This window comes from Mustela nigripes, chromosome X (assembly GCF_022355385.1).
Source record: "Mustela nigripes isolate SB6536 chromosome X, MUSNIG.SB6536, whole genome shotgun sequence".
NCBI classification, from domain to species: Eukaryota; Metazoa; Chordata; class Mammalia; order Carnivora; family Mustelidae; genus Mustela; species Mustela nigripes.
Window position 1 is genome coordinate 40,695,473 of NC_081575.1, and position 15,249 is coordinate 40,710,721.

Sequence of the window (15,249 nt, forward strand, 5' to 3'; positions counted from 1 at the left end):
ATGAGGTATGGGAATAAACTGCATGGCTTGATGCAAGGCTACAACCACCTTCTGTGATATTTTGGTTTACATAAAAACAGCCTTGGCGTGCCTGGGTGGCTCAGTGGGTGAAGCGTCTGCCTTTGGTTCAGGTTGTGATCCCAGGGTCCTGGGATCCAGTCCCACATATGGCTCCCTGCTCAGCAGGGAGCCTACTTCTCCCTCCTCCTCTCCACCTCAGAGGCTGCTCCCTTTCTTTCTCTCTCTCTCTCTCAAATACATAAATCTTTTTAAAAAATATTTTATTTATTTATTTGACACAGAGAGATCACAAGTAGGCAGAGAGGCAGGCAGAGAGAGAGAGAGGAGGAAGCAGGCTCCCTGCTGAGCAGAAGAGCCCAGTGCCATGTGGGGCTCGATCCCAGAACCCAGGGATCATAACCCAAGCTGAGTTGTGAGCTGTAAAGCAGAGGCTTTAACCCACTGAGCCACCCAGTTGCCCCTCAAATAAATAAATCTTTTAAAAAGCCTCATTTTTTCCTAACTGATTGCTCTTAAAGTGGAGTTTCTCTTCAATAAACAAAAGTTTTAAAGCAACTGCTCTAAACCAGTTAGTTCTGTTACTTGAAAGAAATTAGTCTTGCTCCCAGACCTGTGACAGGTCAGAGTATGGATGTTCAGCATAAACTCAAAGAACAAACAATTTTAGCACGGGCTTTGTTGAGAGTGGGTAAAGAGAGTTTTCATAAACAACGACGACAGCAATGGCTTTTCAACATTTGCTGTCCCTTGTATAATTCAAGCCAATACACATTGAGTTAATCAACACTTAAACCTCAATCCCACCTCTTTGCCATGAAGATCCAGGATAAATTGTTTCTGACCAGAGATTACAATGAACCTTAAACTTGCTCTCAGGAATAAGCAAAGCAAAACACACAGAACTTGGAACAAATGTTCAACAACACACGTGCATGAAATGCAAAGTGATGTTCCCCCTGTGTTGAAAAGCGGTTTCTCTAGGAGTTTATGGAAGAAATGTGATTCTATACTTCAAGTAACTAGGTGGTATTTTGATGGCTAGTTGCCCTAATGGTAAAATTTACTATGGTTATCATGTCAGGAAGAAATTTTTAAAGTCCCCAAATACCTTTCTGAGTGTACTTTAATTAGGTGGTCAATATTTACGGCTTTATTTCTACCTGATAGTATCCTGAAACAAAACAGCCATGGTTAGATTCAAACTGACAGCTGCATGAACATTTATTTGTATGTGTTTTGCATCTTGTTAGCATTAACCTATTGTAACAACTAACTGTACTTGATTGTGATTATTATCTACTAGGTGGTTTTGATTTATCTTTAAGAATCATGGCAATAGAAGTATCTCCATCTTACTGATGCAGAAACGGAGACTCAGTAAAGTTAAAGAGCCTGACCAAGGACACAAAGCTACTATGTAGTAAAAACAGAATTCATTTACTTGTGGAGCATAAGGGATAACATGGAGGGCATTGGGAGATGGAGTGAAGTGAGTTGGGGGAAATCGGAGGGGGAGAGAAACCATGAGGGACTGTGGACTCTGAGAAACAAACTGAGGGTTTTGGAGGGGAGTGGGTGGGGGGGTTGGGTGAGCCTGGTGGTGGTATTAAGGAGGGCACATATTGCATGGAGCACTGGATGTGGTGCATAAACAATGAATCTTGGAACATTGAAAAGAAATAAAATGTAAAAAAAAAAAAAAAAAAAGGGCACCCCCCCCCCCCGCCAGAATTTGATACCCATTCTTGACTACAAATCCTGTGCTTTTCCTAGTGCACCATATGGTCTCTCAATAACGTACGAGTAAGATGTATGTAGAGAGCCTGGCACTCAGTGGGAGCTCAACAAAAATTAATTTTATTGTCCCTTAAAACTATTGGACAAATATAAGCTTATATTCTTAACAGAATTAGGATGAAAGCCCTCTAAACAGGGACTTATTAAAGGGTACTCTTCAATTCCCAATCACCCATGCAAATGAATCTCATTTGGAGGAGACAAAATCAAACTTTTGCATTTAGGTAGCCGATGGAAACAGAAGGACTCAAATTTTGTCAAATCCTTCTTCATTTTTATCAGGCTTTAAAAAGTAATTTCATTCAAACCAATGAATTATCAACTAAGAGATACAGCTGCTCCTTTAGCCGATATTCAAATCTAAGAATCACAGCACTTTAGAGCTGGAAGGAATCTTAAGAGTTCATCTAGTTCGCTTTTGCCTCTCCACACGCTGCCAGTTTGGCTTCCACCTTCTACCTCTCTACTATCACTTGGCTAGCAAGTAATCTGTACAAGGTCACAAAGCTGCTAGAGGCAAAGAAGGGACTAAAAGAACTCAGATCTCCTGAGTTCCAACCCAGTGCTCTTTCCATTATACAACCCAGCCACTCAATGGGAATGCTCTCTCTAGGCTGGGCCAACCTCACCCAAAACCTCTAGCACTTAAATAAGCAGATTCAGCTCCCCAGTGATTCCCTAAAAGGCTAATCCTATCAGCTAGCTTTTATTGAGAAGGACGGTGTGTTAAACTCTTTACAGGCGTTACTGCATTTCATCCTCAAGGCAAACCTGTGGGAGTAGTTCTTAGTTCTTTCCCTTTTGATTGACGAGGGAACACAGGCTCAAAGACTTCAAATAAGTTGCCCAAGGTCACAGGACTAGTTAGCAATGGAGCCGGAATTTAACCAAGGTCTGACTTGGGCCCCAGCTCTCAACAATTATGATATACTGCTACTATGTGTCCCTTCCCTTCTATCCATTTTTTTTCTCTGTCTTCTGGGGCTTATGAGCATACATATGCTAAGACTACCTTATCACAAATAAGGTTTCTGGAAGAATCACCAAAAAGGGGAAAACCCACAACATCCCCACAAAATGAAGGCCTACCCAGACTACTTTTGCCCCAAAGTCTAGGCCTTTGCTATCCTCAAGCACAAAGCTCTTCTTTTTCCGGTAACATTGATCACCTGTTTCACCACTCAATAACCTTAATCGGATCTTTCAAAGGCCAATGAAAGCAATGATACTGACGATCACTTGGGACCTGAGACCCCGCGGGGGGCAGAGAAGAGCCCAAGAACTAGGCAAAGTTTCTGTTCAAACTGCAATGAGGTTACCAGGGCACAGTAACACAATCTCGTACCTGATACTAGGAAACACGGAGAGAAAAACAGGGAGAGAGGAGGGAAAACCCTGCTTTGGGCCTGAGGCTGTTTAACTGGAAACGAGTGAGGACGGGACTTCCAGGTAGCCTTCTGTCCTGTCAGGATTGCAAAGCCAGTGCCCACCAACAAAGCAGATAGTGCACGGAGCCCTTGTGGAACACCAGGTAAAGGGGACGCAAAGAGCCCCAACAGTCCTCTCTAGTTGCCAGCCTCCACACTCCGTTTGTCTTGCCCTTTTCCACCAGACGGGCAAATCCTGGAGGATTTTCTCGCCCAACACCCCCTCCCCCCACGCAGGGTGAAATCTCGGGAAGGAGAGGACCCTACCTCACTCGGTGGGGACAGAAAGGGCACTCGGTTTCCCTTCGGAGCAAGGGTATAGGAGGAAGACAGCACCGAGGAAAATAAGGGGGGAAAAAAAAGGGACAAAAACTGGCTTTGGTAGGGGGTTGATGGGGCTCAATGTAGTAGCTGCACTCACCCGGGTGAGACATGGGGATGACCTCATTGCGGGTCCCCGGGAAGTTAAAGATGACGGCTCCAGACGCCCCTCTCTCGTACGCCAGGTGAATCTTGTCGGCAAAGGTGCAGCCCCCGCCGCGCTGGATCAGGGCCAACCAAGAGACCTGCACGGAGCTTCCCCAGTCCCCCGGGACCGTGGGCACTGTGAAATTCGTGTGCGGGTTACAGGCGTTGAGCGCCCCCGGCCCGTCGGGCGGCACCAGGACCCCCGCCACAGGCTCGAGCGGCGAATCCTGGCCGTACACGCCCTCCTCGCTCAGCTCCCACACTGTGCGGTTCACTCCGGTGTGCGGAACCCGCCAGGACACGTTGAGGTACGCGGTCCACACGGCCTCGGCTCCCCGGGAGCCGGGGGCATGGGGGCTCAGAGCCAGCAGGAAGCACCACGCCAACAATCGGGAAAAGCCGCAGCCGCCGCGACATAAGACCCCGGCCCCAGGCGGCGGCCCCATGGCTCGCGCGCTCTGCGGTTCCCGAGGGCCCCTGGCACGCGCCTTCCCGGCTCTCGGCAGGACCCCGGCCCGGCCCAGGTGCGCGCCAGGTGGGGAGGGGCCGGGGAGGGGCCGGCGCGCGCGGGAGCGAGGTGGGAGCCCCGAGGCACGTAGCGTCCAGCCGAGCGGTTGCGGCAGATTCAGCTCCTAGCGTCTCCGGTCTTTCTCCGCTACTGCTGCGGCCGCGTCGGGCTCTGGGGCTTTAGCAAGAAGCTCCGCCCAGACGACTGGGGGTAGAGGTGGCTGGGAGGGAGGAAAGGACACTGCGGGATCCGCCTCTTAAAAGGGTAGCGGGATGGGCAGGCGTTAGAGTAGGCTCTCGGGCTGTGTGGCCAGGGCCAGGTGTGTCTTGGCTTGTTGTTAAAAAAAAAAAAAAAAAAAAAAGGCCGGGAGCTAGAGAATCTGCGACCATAAAATCTCTCGGATAGGATCCGAGTCCGTTTGGGATTGCGAGAATGGGTTTTTCGCTCCGAACATTTGTTTAAAGGCCGTTTCAGTCTCAGGCTGCTAGAATGTGAAAGTACTTCTAAACAGCACAGATCCGAAGGGTCTGAGTTGGAGTCAAGGGAGTTTTGGGTAGGTGGGTGGTGCTGGGGGCAGGCTGGTTATTGATTCTCTTGGGGGGGGGGGGAAAAGCTCTTTTTTTTTTTTTTTTTTTTTTTTTTTTTTTTAACATTTCTCCTTTCCTGCTCCAGACAGGCGTCGTACCTGGGTATTTTCTTACGCTTACCTCATGCTAAATAGACTACATCAGAAGCCCCTTCTGAAAGTAATCTTAGTCCTCAGAAAAAAATTACCCTTTCCATACACCTCAAAACTGAGCCTCTTTTCTTCATCTTTCACGAACAGGTTTACCAAATCTATACATCTGCGCCATTCCCGACCTTAACTACACAATCGTTCCTCATTTCCCACCAACTGAAAGGAGCCTGGCTCACCTTGGTGATTCACTCATGGCACTGTTGCGTTATGATTCTTCCTTTCTTTAATTGTACAAGTTTTATCTACCCTGTCAATTGCATTTAATAGGTGCTCCAAAAATATGCATTGGATTAAACTAAATTAATACACCTGTTGTACGACAGGAATGGATAACTTTTGGCCTTGGGGAAATTACTTCTCTGTGCCTCAGTTTCCTCATCATCTGTAAAATGGGGATAATAATATAACCTACCTCAAAAGTTGTTCAGACAATTAAATGAGTTTGTACATGTAAAGTACTCAGAATTGTGCTTAGCAGAGTGTAACAAAGATATTTGTTAAATACTGTTATTACTAAACAGGGTCAGGGACCCCACCCTACCTTTTAAATGATTTTAAATTTGTCACTTTGAGATAATAATAAGAGATAATGACATTCAGGATGTTTTAGCCACTTCTTCAGTACAAAGGGATACAATTCACTTTATCCAGCCCAGCATTTGATCAGTTCCCTATCAATCACTCTCCTCAGTCCTTGGCCCAACACTTACTTAATCAGTATTATTCCCAAAGATTAAGCATGAGACAATTCTTACTTGATACTCTGATGGCTTGAGAGAAACCTGGAGGAAAATTAACACCTTAACTAAACATCCCCTGGAATCCAAATAAATAGGCAGTTCTGTGAAACATAAACCCTATACACTGAAAAGGACGTTTTTATGTTAGAGGTCAAGGCTCGTATGGGAGGCCAATAGCATAGCACCCCCAACTACTGATGATGTTAATCTCTGGGATAAAAATTATCGATGGAAAAAAGAAAAGGTAGGATCAATCATCTCTAAGAAATGGTACAATTCCAGAAATTGTCTGAAATAGTTGGCAAAGAACTCAAAATTCAGTGAATATTGCCTGCATAGCAATCAACTGTATTGTACTTTAATGAAACGCTATATTTAAAATTAAAGAGATCTGTTATAAGGCATCTACAAAAAAATGAATGTTTGGAGAGACGTTTCTTAGTATCCATTCTTAAACAATTATTTATGGCCCATCAACTGTATGCCAGCCAAGGGCTAAGCGTTGGGGTAGGAAAAAAAAATAAGACATTATTAATTAGCTTTTATGACACAAACAAGCAAACTGATAGTTGGAGTATACAGTGCTATATGTATATAGGGTAAATGCTATAACAGAGGTGTTCACAGGGCAGTAATGGATAAAAGAAAAGAAGAACCTCACCCGGACTGGGAAGTTAGGAAGAGCTGCCCAGAGGAGGTTACACCTGTGCTAAGCTTGAGAGGGTTAGCCTTCTTAGGCATTGAATAATACGAGGGAATGAATGCACTGAGGCATGAAACTGACAATGCTGGGAGACAGCAAGTACTACAGGCTCTATAAACACAAAATGGTTGGAACCCAGAGTACAAGACATAAAGCTCTACAGGTACACAGAAGTCAGTTCTCGAGAGTCCTTTCATTTAAACTAGAGAGTTTGTATTTTATCCAAAAGCAAGGAGCAACACAATCAGTGTTTACACATGGAGTAATATAATCAGATCTGAATTTGAGAGATCGTTATGGCTTCTCTGCGAATAATAGCTAGGCGAGGACAAGACTAGAAGCAAAGAGCCCAGAGAGCATATTTTTGGTAGTGCTCCAGGTGAGAGATGAAGGTGGCCCAGCCCAGACTCCAGAAGATGAAGAGAAGTGGATAGATCGGAAGCATGTTTTGAAGGATGAAAAAGTGGGAAGAATTGGGGATTGCTCTGAGGTTTTTGGTTTGGAAGACTGAATGGCATTCAATCAGGAGGAGGGTTTTAAATGTGTAGAAAGGGTAGGAAGAGAGATGAGCTCTCTCAAGACCTGTTGATCTTGAGGTGCATATGATGTAACCAGGTAGCACTGGCTGGTGGGCAGTTGGATTTTCTGATTACTGAACACCCACCAAGTAAAAGCCACTGGAGAGGTATAGGTATACAGAGACCAAGAAAAAAAAAAAAAGTCCCTGCCCTCAATGAGTTCACAGTTTAGTAGGAAAGTCAGAGGTAAACAGGTAATAATAGTACAGTTTAATAAATGTTATGACTGAGAAAAACTTCGGTTGCTATGGCAACATGGGTATGGCTGAGTCTTTAAGAACAAATAGAGTTAATCAGGCAAAGAGAGTAAGGGTATTCAGGCAGAGGCAATAGTCTATTACTTGAAAACACCAGGAGCATTCAGGAAACTAACGTTAGTCAACTATGGCTGGGACACAAGTTGCAAAGGGAGAGCCAGAGGAAGTGAGGGTGGTCAAATAGGTTGTGCCAGAACATGAAGAGTTTGGAAAATTGTGTCAGAGGGTGTCAACTCAGTGCATATGTGCATACATGCACACACACACACACATACACACACACATAAAGGGAATATGGCAAAATGATAACAACTTTTGAGTCTCGATGGTGGGTCTGTAGGTGCTCACTGTATTATTTTTTCAACTTGACTCTGTATTTAAAGCATTTTGCAATGATGAGTTTTAAATTATGAATTTATATGGAAGTCAGTGGAGCAAATAAATGATTATTGTCAAATGTAGGCTTAATAGAGCATCTGGGTTGTACGAGGACAAGACAGGAGGCAGAGAGACTAGTGAGGAAGCTAACCTCCACAGCACGGTTCTGGAGGTCTAGCCCAGCGGTGGAGATGGAGATAACAGATGATCAAAGCTTGAAGACATGTACCGTTAAAATCATCCTATGAACTCCCCTTGCTATGGGTCCATTCTCACCAAGCAACCTTTTGTCCTTTAGTGCCTCATGTAAATATGCCTACAGGGAGATAATGCACTGATCAGCAAACACTAGTATCTGGTCCACTTGGAAGTTATACTTCTCATTATAAATTAATCAGTTGGCATTCTGGCGTATATATTGGTCTCTTGTGAATTTGGCGAACTGTGAATCAGTCCCCAGGAGCCTGGTTTCTGGTTATACGACCAATCAAATTTCAAAGCCTACAAAGCTAGGAGCCAGACTGCGCATCATGACTGCATCAAAGTCCTTCCCCTCTGTGGGGACTTGTCTGGGTAACTCCATGGCTTTCTCCAATCACATCCCTCTGTCATGCTGTGATTTCTTTTCAAACCGCAACAGAGTCTTGATGCTAACAATGAGGTCTGTGGATCAGAAGCATCAGCATCAGCATCAGCAGGGAGCTTGTGAGACATGAAGAATCTCCGGGCCCACCCTGAGACCTGCTGAGTCAGAACCCACGTTTTAACAAGATCCCCAGGTGATTTGTACATGCAAGTAAATCTGAGAAGCCCTGGGGTAGACTTGAGTAGTCCTGATGTGTAGCCAGCACCCAGCCTTTGCTTGAAAACTCCCAGTGTCAGAGTTTACCACCTCCCACAGCATTGCATCCTGAAGAATGCTACACTTTTCTTGCTGGAAAGTTCATGTAAGCAGTTTGATTTTGCTTCAGTCCCAGACCTCACCTTATTCATATATATGTATATGTATGAATATATATATATATATATATATATATATATATATTCCTTATACCCTCAAACCAAATATCCTAGCCCTAGATGTATTCCCTCAGGGCCCTACCATCCCTAAGGCTAATTAATAACAGCTACTATTCATCGAGCATTTACTATGTTCTTTACATGCACTATCTCATTTAATTCTCACAATCATCCTTTATTATTCCCATTTACAGAAGAGGAACCTGCCTCAGAGAAAACTAGCAAGCTTCCTTTGGTCATATAACTAATCCCAGAATCAGGATGCCAGTGCAGTTCTGACTCTTAAGTATTAATAGCTGATAAAAACTCAAGATCTTCCCTCTGGAGAGTGGCATTCACATTTTAAAGATTTATTTATTTATTTGAGAGACAGAGATCACAAGTAGGCAGAGAGGCAGGCAGAGAGAAAGGAGGAAGCAGGCTCCCTGCTGAGCAGAGAGCCCGATGGATGCGGGGCTTGATCCCAGGACCCTGGGATCATGACCTGAGCCCAAGGCAGAGGCTTTAACCCACTGAGCCACCCAGGCGCCCCACATTTTAACATCAGCTTATACCAAAGGAAGTTCAAGGGAAATATTTCTTATGTGCATTTCAGGCCCTATAACCCGTGAGGGAGACACACTTGGGTCAGGAGCCTTTCTGAATTCCTCAAATCCTACTACAAAGGCTAGCCTGCCAAATATTTGTATCAGCAATACTGAAATGAAAGCTGCCCTGAGTGGCGCACCGTCTAATAATGGCCTAATAATAAGCAGAGCAGCATCCTGCAAAAGCAACAGAAGGGCACCGCTGTGGCCGATTGAGTTTCCCGTCACACTGAGTTTCTGCACCAGCACAGAGATGGACGATAGCGTTCAGCCTTTAATATGTCTGCAAGAAATGAGACATCACATCTGGCTTCTTACCATTAGATAAATGGCAAGGCACCATCTGGGACAAATAGTGTCCTGGCATTTAAGCAATGTTGTGGCTACGCAGCTCCACAGCATAGGTGTAGACAATGCCTAGAGAGGGGATGGCAACACATTTCTGCCCTAGGCAGCTGTTCTGTGGCTAGCAAGAAGAAACTGATGGGGAGTGTGGAGAGAGAGAGCAGCCAAACAAAACAAAAAGTCCAAAATAGGATGGAGTAGTATACTTTAAAATAACATCGTTGCTGAGTGCAGGTACATTTCGGTCAGCTCAAGTGGGTACCCAGCCATTAGAAAATGGGATCTTTTGAAACCAAGCTTTTGTGCACTCAAAGAATTTCAGAGAGGGGTTTTACAAGAGGGCCACCGCTGTATTTGAAGCAGTCTTCTTATATCCATAACACTAATAGCTACCATGGAGAAGCATCAAGAAAGATCAGGTACTTTCTGCCTATGAGGCAAGTATTATGTGCTACCTGTTCCAGAAGAAGAAACTGAGGCTCAGGTTTAGTAACTTGTTGAGGTCATCCATGGTAACCAAACTGCAGAATTGGAATTTGACGCCACGTCTTAGTACAAAGCTACACTCTTCCCATTACACCTCTTGCCACTCTGTCCAACAGTGCCTTCAAAAGTAGAGGCAGGAAGGCAATGTATTTACTGAGAATCTACTATGTGCCAGACAATTTACATGCCTTAATTCTATCAGTTGGTTCTTACAACAGGTAATGAAATCCCATTGTAATTATAATTATTATAATTCCCATTTTTTTTCAGATGAGGAAGATGAGGCTCAGAAAGGTACGGTATCTTGCCAAAGGTCATACAACCAGTATGTGGCAGAGCTGCAACTCACATTGCGAGTATGACTCCAAATTCTATGCCATTTTCACTCTGCCCTACTACCTTTCCACATGTACAGTAAGGTTATTATTAGAGGGTAGAAAGAATGGGTATTTTTTTCCTTTTTTAAAATTACATGCAGTTAGCTACTGTATAGTACATCATTAGTTTTTGATGTAGTGTTCAATGATTCATTAGTTGCATATAATATTCAGTGCTTATCACAACATGTGCCCCCCCAATAAGGAATGGGTATTTTTATAGCCACATCCAGTGACATGCTTTAGTATAATAAGAACCCCCTCACCAGAGTGCCCTGATTTCCTGCTGTGCAGCCCCCAAATTCCTAAACAGAGATCATGAAAGCACATTGAGTCAAGTGCTTCATTGTCATTTATTAATGCCTACATCTTCCACTGAGCACACTCGCACCATGTGTATGGAGAGTAGTGCCTGAACCTGTGTCACCTGAAGAAAGGGCATTTTGTGTCCATTGATGAAAACTGCTACACAAAGGAATTGTACTGATGGAGGACAATACAGAAAATTTGTGCTAAACTGCGTCAATTTTGTTGCTACTAGGGAATCACATCAGCTATCTTGAGTTTGGAGAGATGATTGAGGGGATCCCAGATTGCTAAAGAGGAACAAGGGTGGGGAAGAGCCCAAGGTGTGGGGGCAGGAAGGGCTTCAGGGGAACATTAGGCAGGGTTGGTGCTGGGGGCAGAGGGTGGGCGGGAAACAATGGACTCCAGTGGGAGCAGTTCTTACCCTCCACTGCCAGTATCAGGACAACCTTGTTGGGAAACTCATCTGGTCTCAGGCAGTCTCCTCTCATGCCTTTTCAGGTTTTTCTAGTAAGATGAAGATTTCAAAAGAAATAAATCTGTGACCATAAGAGATTTACGTATGTGCTATTGAAAGAGAGGAAAGCAATTACTTGGGGGAAAATGGGAGAGAAATAGGTGGGGTTTTTTTCTTTTTTTAAGATTTTATTTACATGTCAGGGAGAGAGCAAGAGAGTGAGAGAGTGAGCACAAGCTCTCTTATGGGGAGTGACAGGCTCACCGCTAAGCAAGGAGCCGGATTCGGGACTCCATCCCAGGACCCTGAGATCATGACTTGAGCTGAAGGCAGACGCTTAACTGACTGAGCCCCCCAGGCGACCAGAGAAAAATGTTTTTAATGAATTTGCCCTACAGTTATGAACACATATTTGAGCTTTACTTCCTACCCATGCCTGCTACATAGTAGACTAGATTCACAGAGCTCGCCCATTCTAACCTTTGTTGTTATTTTTAACTTTGCTGTTGACTGGTTATGTGACACTGAGGAAGTTTCTCTTTCTTTTTGATCAACTATAAAACAGGGATGATAATATTGCAAAATTACGTAGCTGTGTTTTGAACCATGTAATGTTCCCTCAGATTAAAGCCTAACAAATGGGATAGTCTATCTAAAGAAGTGTCTCTGATCTTGCCACTGCCTAGGACAAATAACAGGAGGGAGTGGGCCTGGCAGGCAAGGATAGATCTGTTTGCTAAGTTAGCAAGGATGGGAGTTCTTAAACATGTACATGGGCAGTGAGGCTTTTGTTTAACCTATGGACAGAATGGGATTCGTTTTTTAATAGGAACATAATTTGGTAATTCCCAGTAGACCTGGGATTTCTGAAAAGCAATTTAAGAATAAACGTACTTATATTGTATCACAATCGCCTACCGAGGCCAAGGCTTGTTTTTTTAGAAGCTCAAGTCTGCCTGAATGTGGGCAAAGCAGCCTTTGTATTCCAAGGGGCAAAGTCACAAATTCACAGCTGCCAGCTATATGCATTAGGATTAGCCACAACTGGCCAGAGCTCAAAACTGATCAAGAACATGTGGATTAGCCACAACTGGCCAGGGCTCAAAACTGATCGATAACACATAGTAAACAAGTATTTGGCAATAAGTGACGGGGTGCTATCACATAGTTGAGACGACTGAAATCGGCCGGCTTACTGCTCAAAATTCACACAGTAATTAAGTTCTGTCACATCAGAATTAGATAAGTGTTATGGTTATATTGGTTGCAGGAACCAGGCAAGGGACAAGCAGGCCTTCAACAAAAGGGTATTTTGTGGCTACAAAACTTTGGTTTGCCTTCATCACAAATCATGTGGTGTAAAGCATAGGAACTTTAACGAGGAAAAATGCTACCGGGAATAACCAAAGGGGGGGAGAAAATGCCCAGATCCACGGACCACAGCACGCTCTGGAATCTACAAAGTCCCTTCTCCCTTGGCAGACAACTTCCAGTTAGCAGGGGGCAGGTTCCCTTTTTTTCTAAGTTGTCTCTGTGTAACTTTGGGGGCAGATAACATCAGTATACTTCATGTTCTTCATAGCAAACTAGTTCAGATGCCGAAGTCAGTGACTGCTTAATATTCTGGATGTTGTCAACTCTCGAGCCACAGAAGGCCTTTCACTAGAGGCAATGAAGTGGCTCAGTAATGTTTGCTCTTCGTGAGGAAAAAAAAAAGAGCAGAAATTGAAAGCCTGAAGCTCTTGTTTGTTTGAAGAAGAGGCTCGTCGAGTTTACCTTCAATAATCTCACCAGTTCATTAAATGTCTTCGTTTTTCGGAGGTAGGGATGGCTGAGGTGTTTAGAGACCTGACAAGAGAGCTTACGTTTGGACCCTACACACGGTGTTTATAGTGGAGCACCCTGCTGATTTCAGGATCTGCTATTTGGTTGGATTCAAGACGGGATGAAAACATCCCACACATTTCAACTATCAGTTATGCCCCTCATAGGCATTTTCAGCAGAGATTTCTAAGTTCCAAGACAGAGGTAATATTTAAAAAAAAAAAAAAGGGAGAGAGAGAGAGAAAGAGTGTATTTATAATGCCTGCTTTCTTTTTTTCACAGAATCCTGTCACTCCAATTCATGTTAGGTAGCAGTGAACAAGCAAAGGAAAAGCAGACATCCTGGGGGAAAAGTGCCAGATTAATTCCACCCGATAGCTGCAGTCAGTATATAAATTTAGGAATAAAACATTTTTTACTAACTTTGACCCTCTGGACTCTCTGACATACAAAATTGTAAGCAGTAGTATCATTGGGCATGTAGGAATTATAATTTTCTCTTTTGGAGTTTCAGTGATTTAAAGGAAAATTCACCTGTTCTCTAATTTTCTCATTAGAATAATAAATTTTGGGGGGCGCCTGGGTAGCTCAGTCAGTTAAGCATCTGCCTTCAGTTCAGGTCATGATCCCCAAGGTCCTGGGATCAAGCCCCACACACTTCAGGCTCCCTGCACAGCAGGGGAGCCTGCTTCTCCCTTTCCTTCTGCCCCTCCCCCACTTGTGCTGTCTCTCTTGCTTACTCACTCTCGCAAAGAAATAAATAGATCTTTAAAAAAAAACAAGAATAATAAACTTTTTTAGAGCTTTTAATGTCTACAAAGTCTTATGACAGTGTCGGGGAAGATTAAAAAGATCAAAGCAACACAGTCCATCCATTAAGTATCTCAGGCTACTGGGGGTAAATTGTTTCAGGAAAAATTTTGTGGGCCCTCTTTGTTTTTGCCTGCATGCATCTAGATTATCAGCAATACAAGCTTTAATTAAAAGCTTCGTCCAATCTCAAATGTCTACTAATGGAGAAGTGATATTAATTTTCTTTTAGACTATTATAAATAGCCTTCTAATTGATCTCCCTGCTTTTTGTCTCTCCGTCCACGTCATCCTTCATCTTACTGCCATATTATGCTTTCCAAAACATAGCTATAATTCTGTAACTTCTTGTTGCATATTAAATAAAATACAAATTTCTAAACTTAAAAGGCTAGCCCCACCACAATCGAGGGCCATCTGACTACTGCTTCCTTTATGCCTTCACTGTATGTGACTGGATCTGTATTATATAGGTAGCATCTTCCAGACTCTGCTACATTTATTTCCCTACATATCTATCACCTCCATCAGAGACTGAGTTCCTTGAGGGGGGGCCACATATTTTTCTTTTTGGTAGCCCCAGCTCCTACCCTGGCATGTTAGAGTACATTTGAAGAACGAGTAAATAGCTGGCCAGACCTGAAGGGCAGGCTATCTATCTGGTATGAATTTTTCCCATTGTTTTCAAGGTATAGTTTACACACTGTAAAACTTACCCTTTTTAGTGTATAGTTCTGCATGTTTTAACAAACATACAGTTGTGTAACCTCGACCACAATCAAGACACAGAACACTCTCATCACTCCTCAACTTCCCTTGTGTTTTGCTTTTATAGTCAAAACCCTGCCCCCTCACTCTTACCCTGGCAACCCCTGGTCTATTTTCTGTCCCTATGGTTTCACTTTTTCCAGAATGTATTTCCATTCAGTATGTAGCTTTTTTGTCAAACTTCTTTCACTTAGCAAAATGCACTTGAGATTCATCCATGTTATTGTGTTGGCATGACATTTAAACAAAAGAGTTGTCAAAGAGATGGGTGCTGTGAGGGGGTACACAGTCTTGTGTGAGTATAGAGACAGGAATGTTTGCTTCTGACTCAAGGAATTAGAGGAGATTTCATGGAGAAAGTAACATCTGAGTAGGGCCTTAAGGGACAGGTGGGGTTTTATAGGTATGAATGAGGAGAGAAGATAGATCAGGAAAGGATATAGCAGGAACCAAAGCTCTAAGTCAGGAAACAGCAGAATAGGTTTAGAAAACATTGTTTCACTTAGGTGCCTGCTCAAGAGTGGGGTTTTTATAGGTATGAATGAGGAGAGAAGATAGATCAGGAAAGGATATAGCAGGAACCAAAGCTCTAAGTCAGGAAACAGCAGAATAGGTTTAGAAAACATTGTTTCACTTAGGTGCCTGCTCAAGAG

The 15,249-nt window shown here is 43.6% G+C and overlaps 1 protein-coding gene across 2 annotated transcripts in view; it reads right to left on the reverse strand.

Annotated features, from left to right (window-relative positions):
- The window catches only part of RNF128 (ring finger protein 128), a 114,093-nt gene that overhangs the window by 58,225 nt on the left and 40,619 nt on the right, over positions 1-15,249 (reverse strand). The window contains exon 1 of one of the 2 annotated variants that reach the window (XM_059385483.1): positions 3,667-4,415. The exons of the other annotated variant lie outside the window; for it this stretch is intronic. Coding sequence (XP_059241466.1) covers positions 3,667-4,159 — 493 coding nt within the window. The 5' untranslated portion in view covers positions 4,160-4,415. Of the gene's footprint in view, positions 1-3,666; positions 4,416-15,249 lie in introns of those variants that run through there. 2 annotated transcript variants of the gene reach the window in all.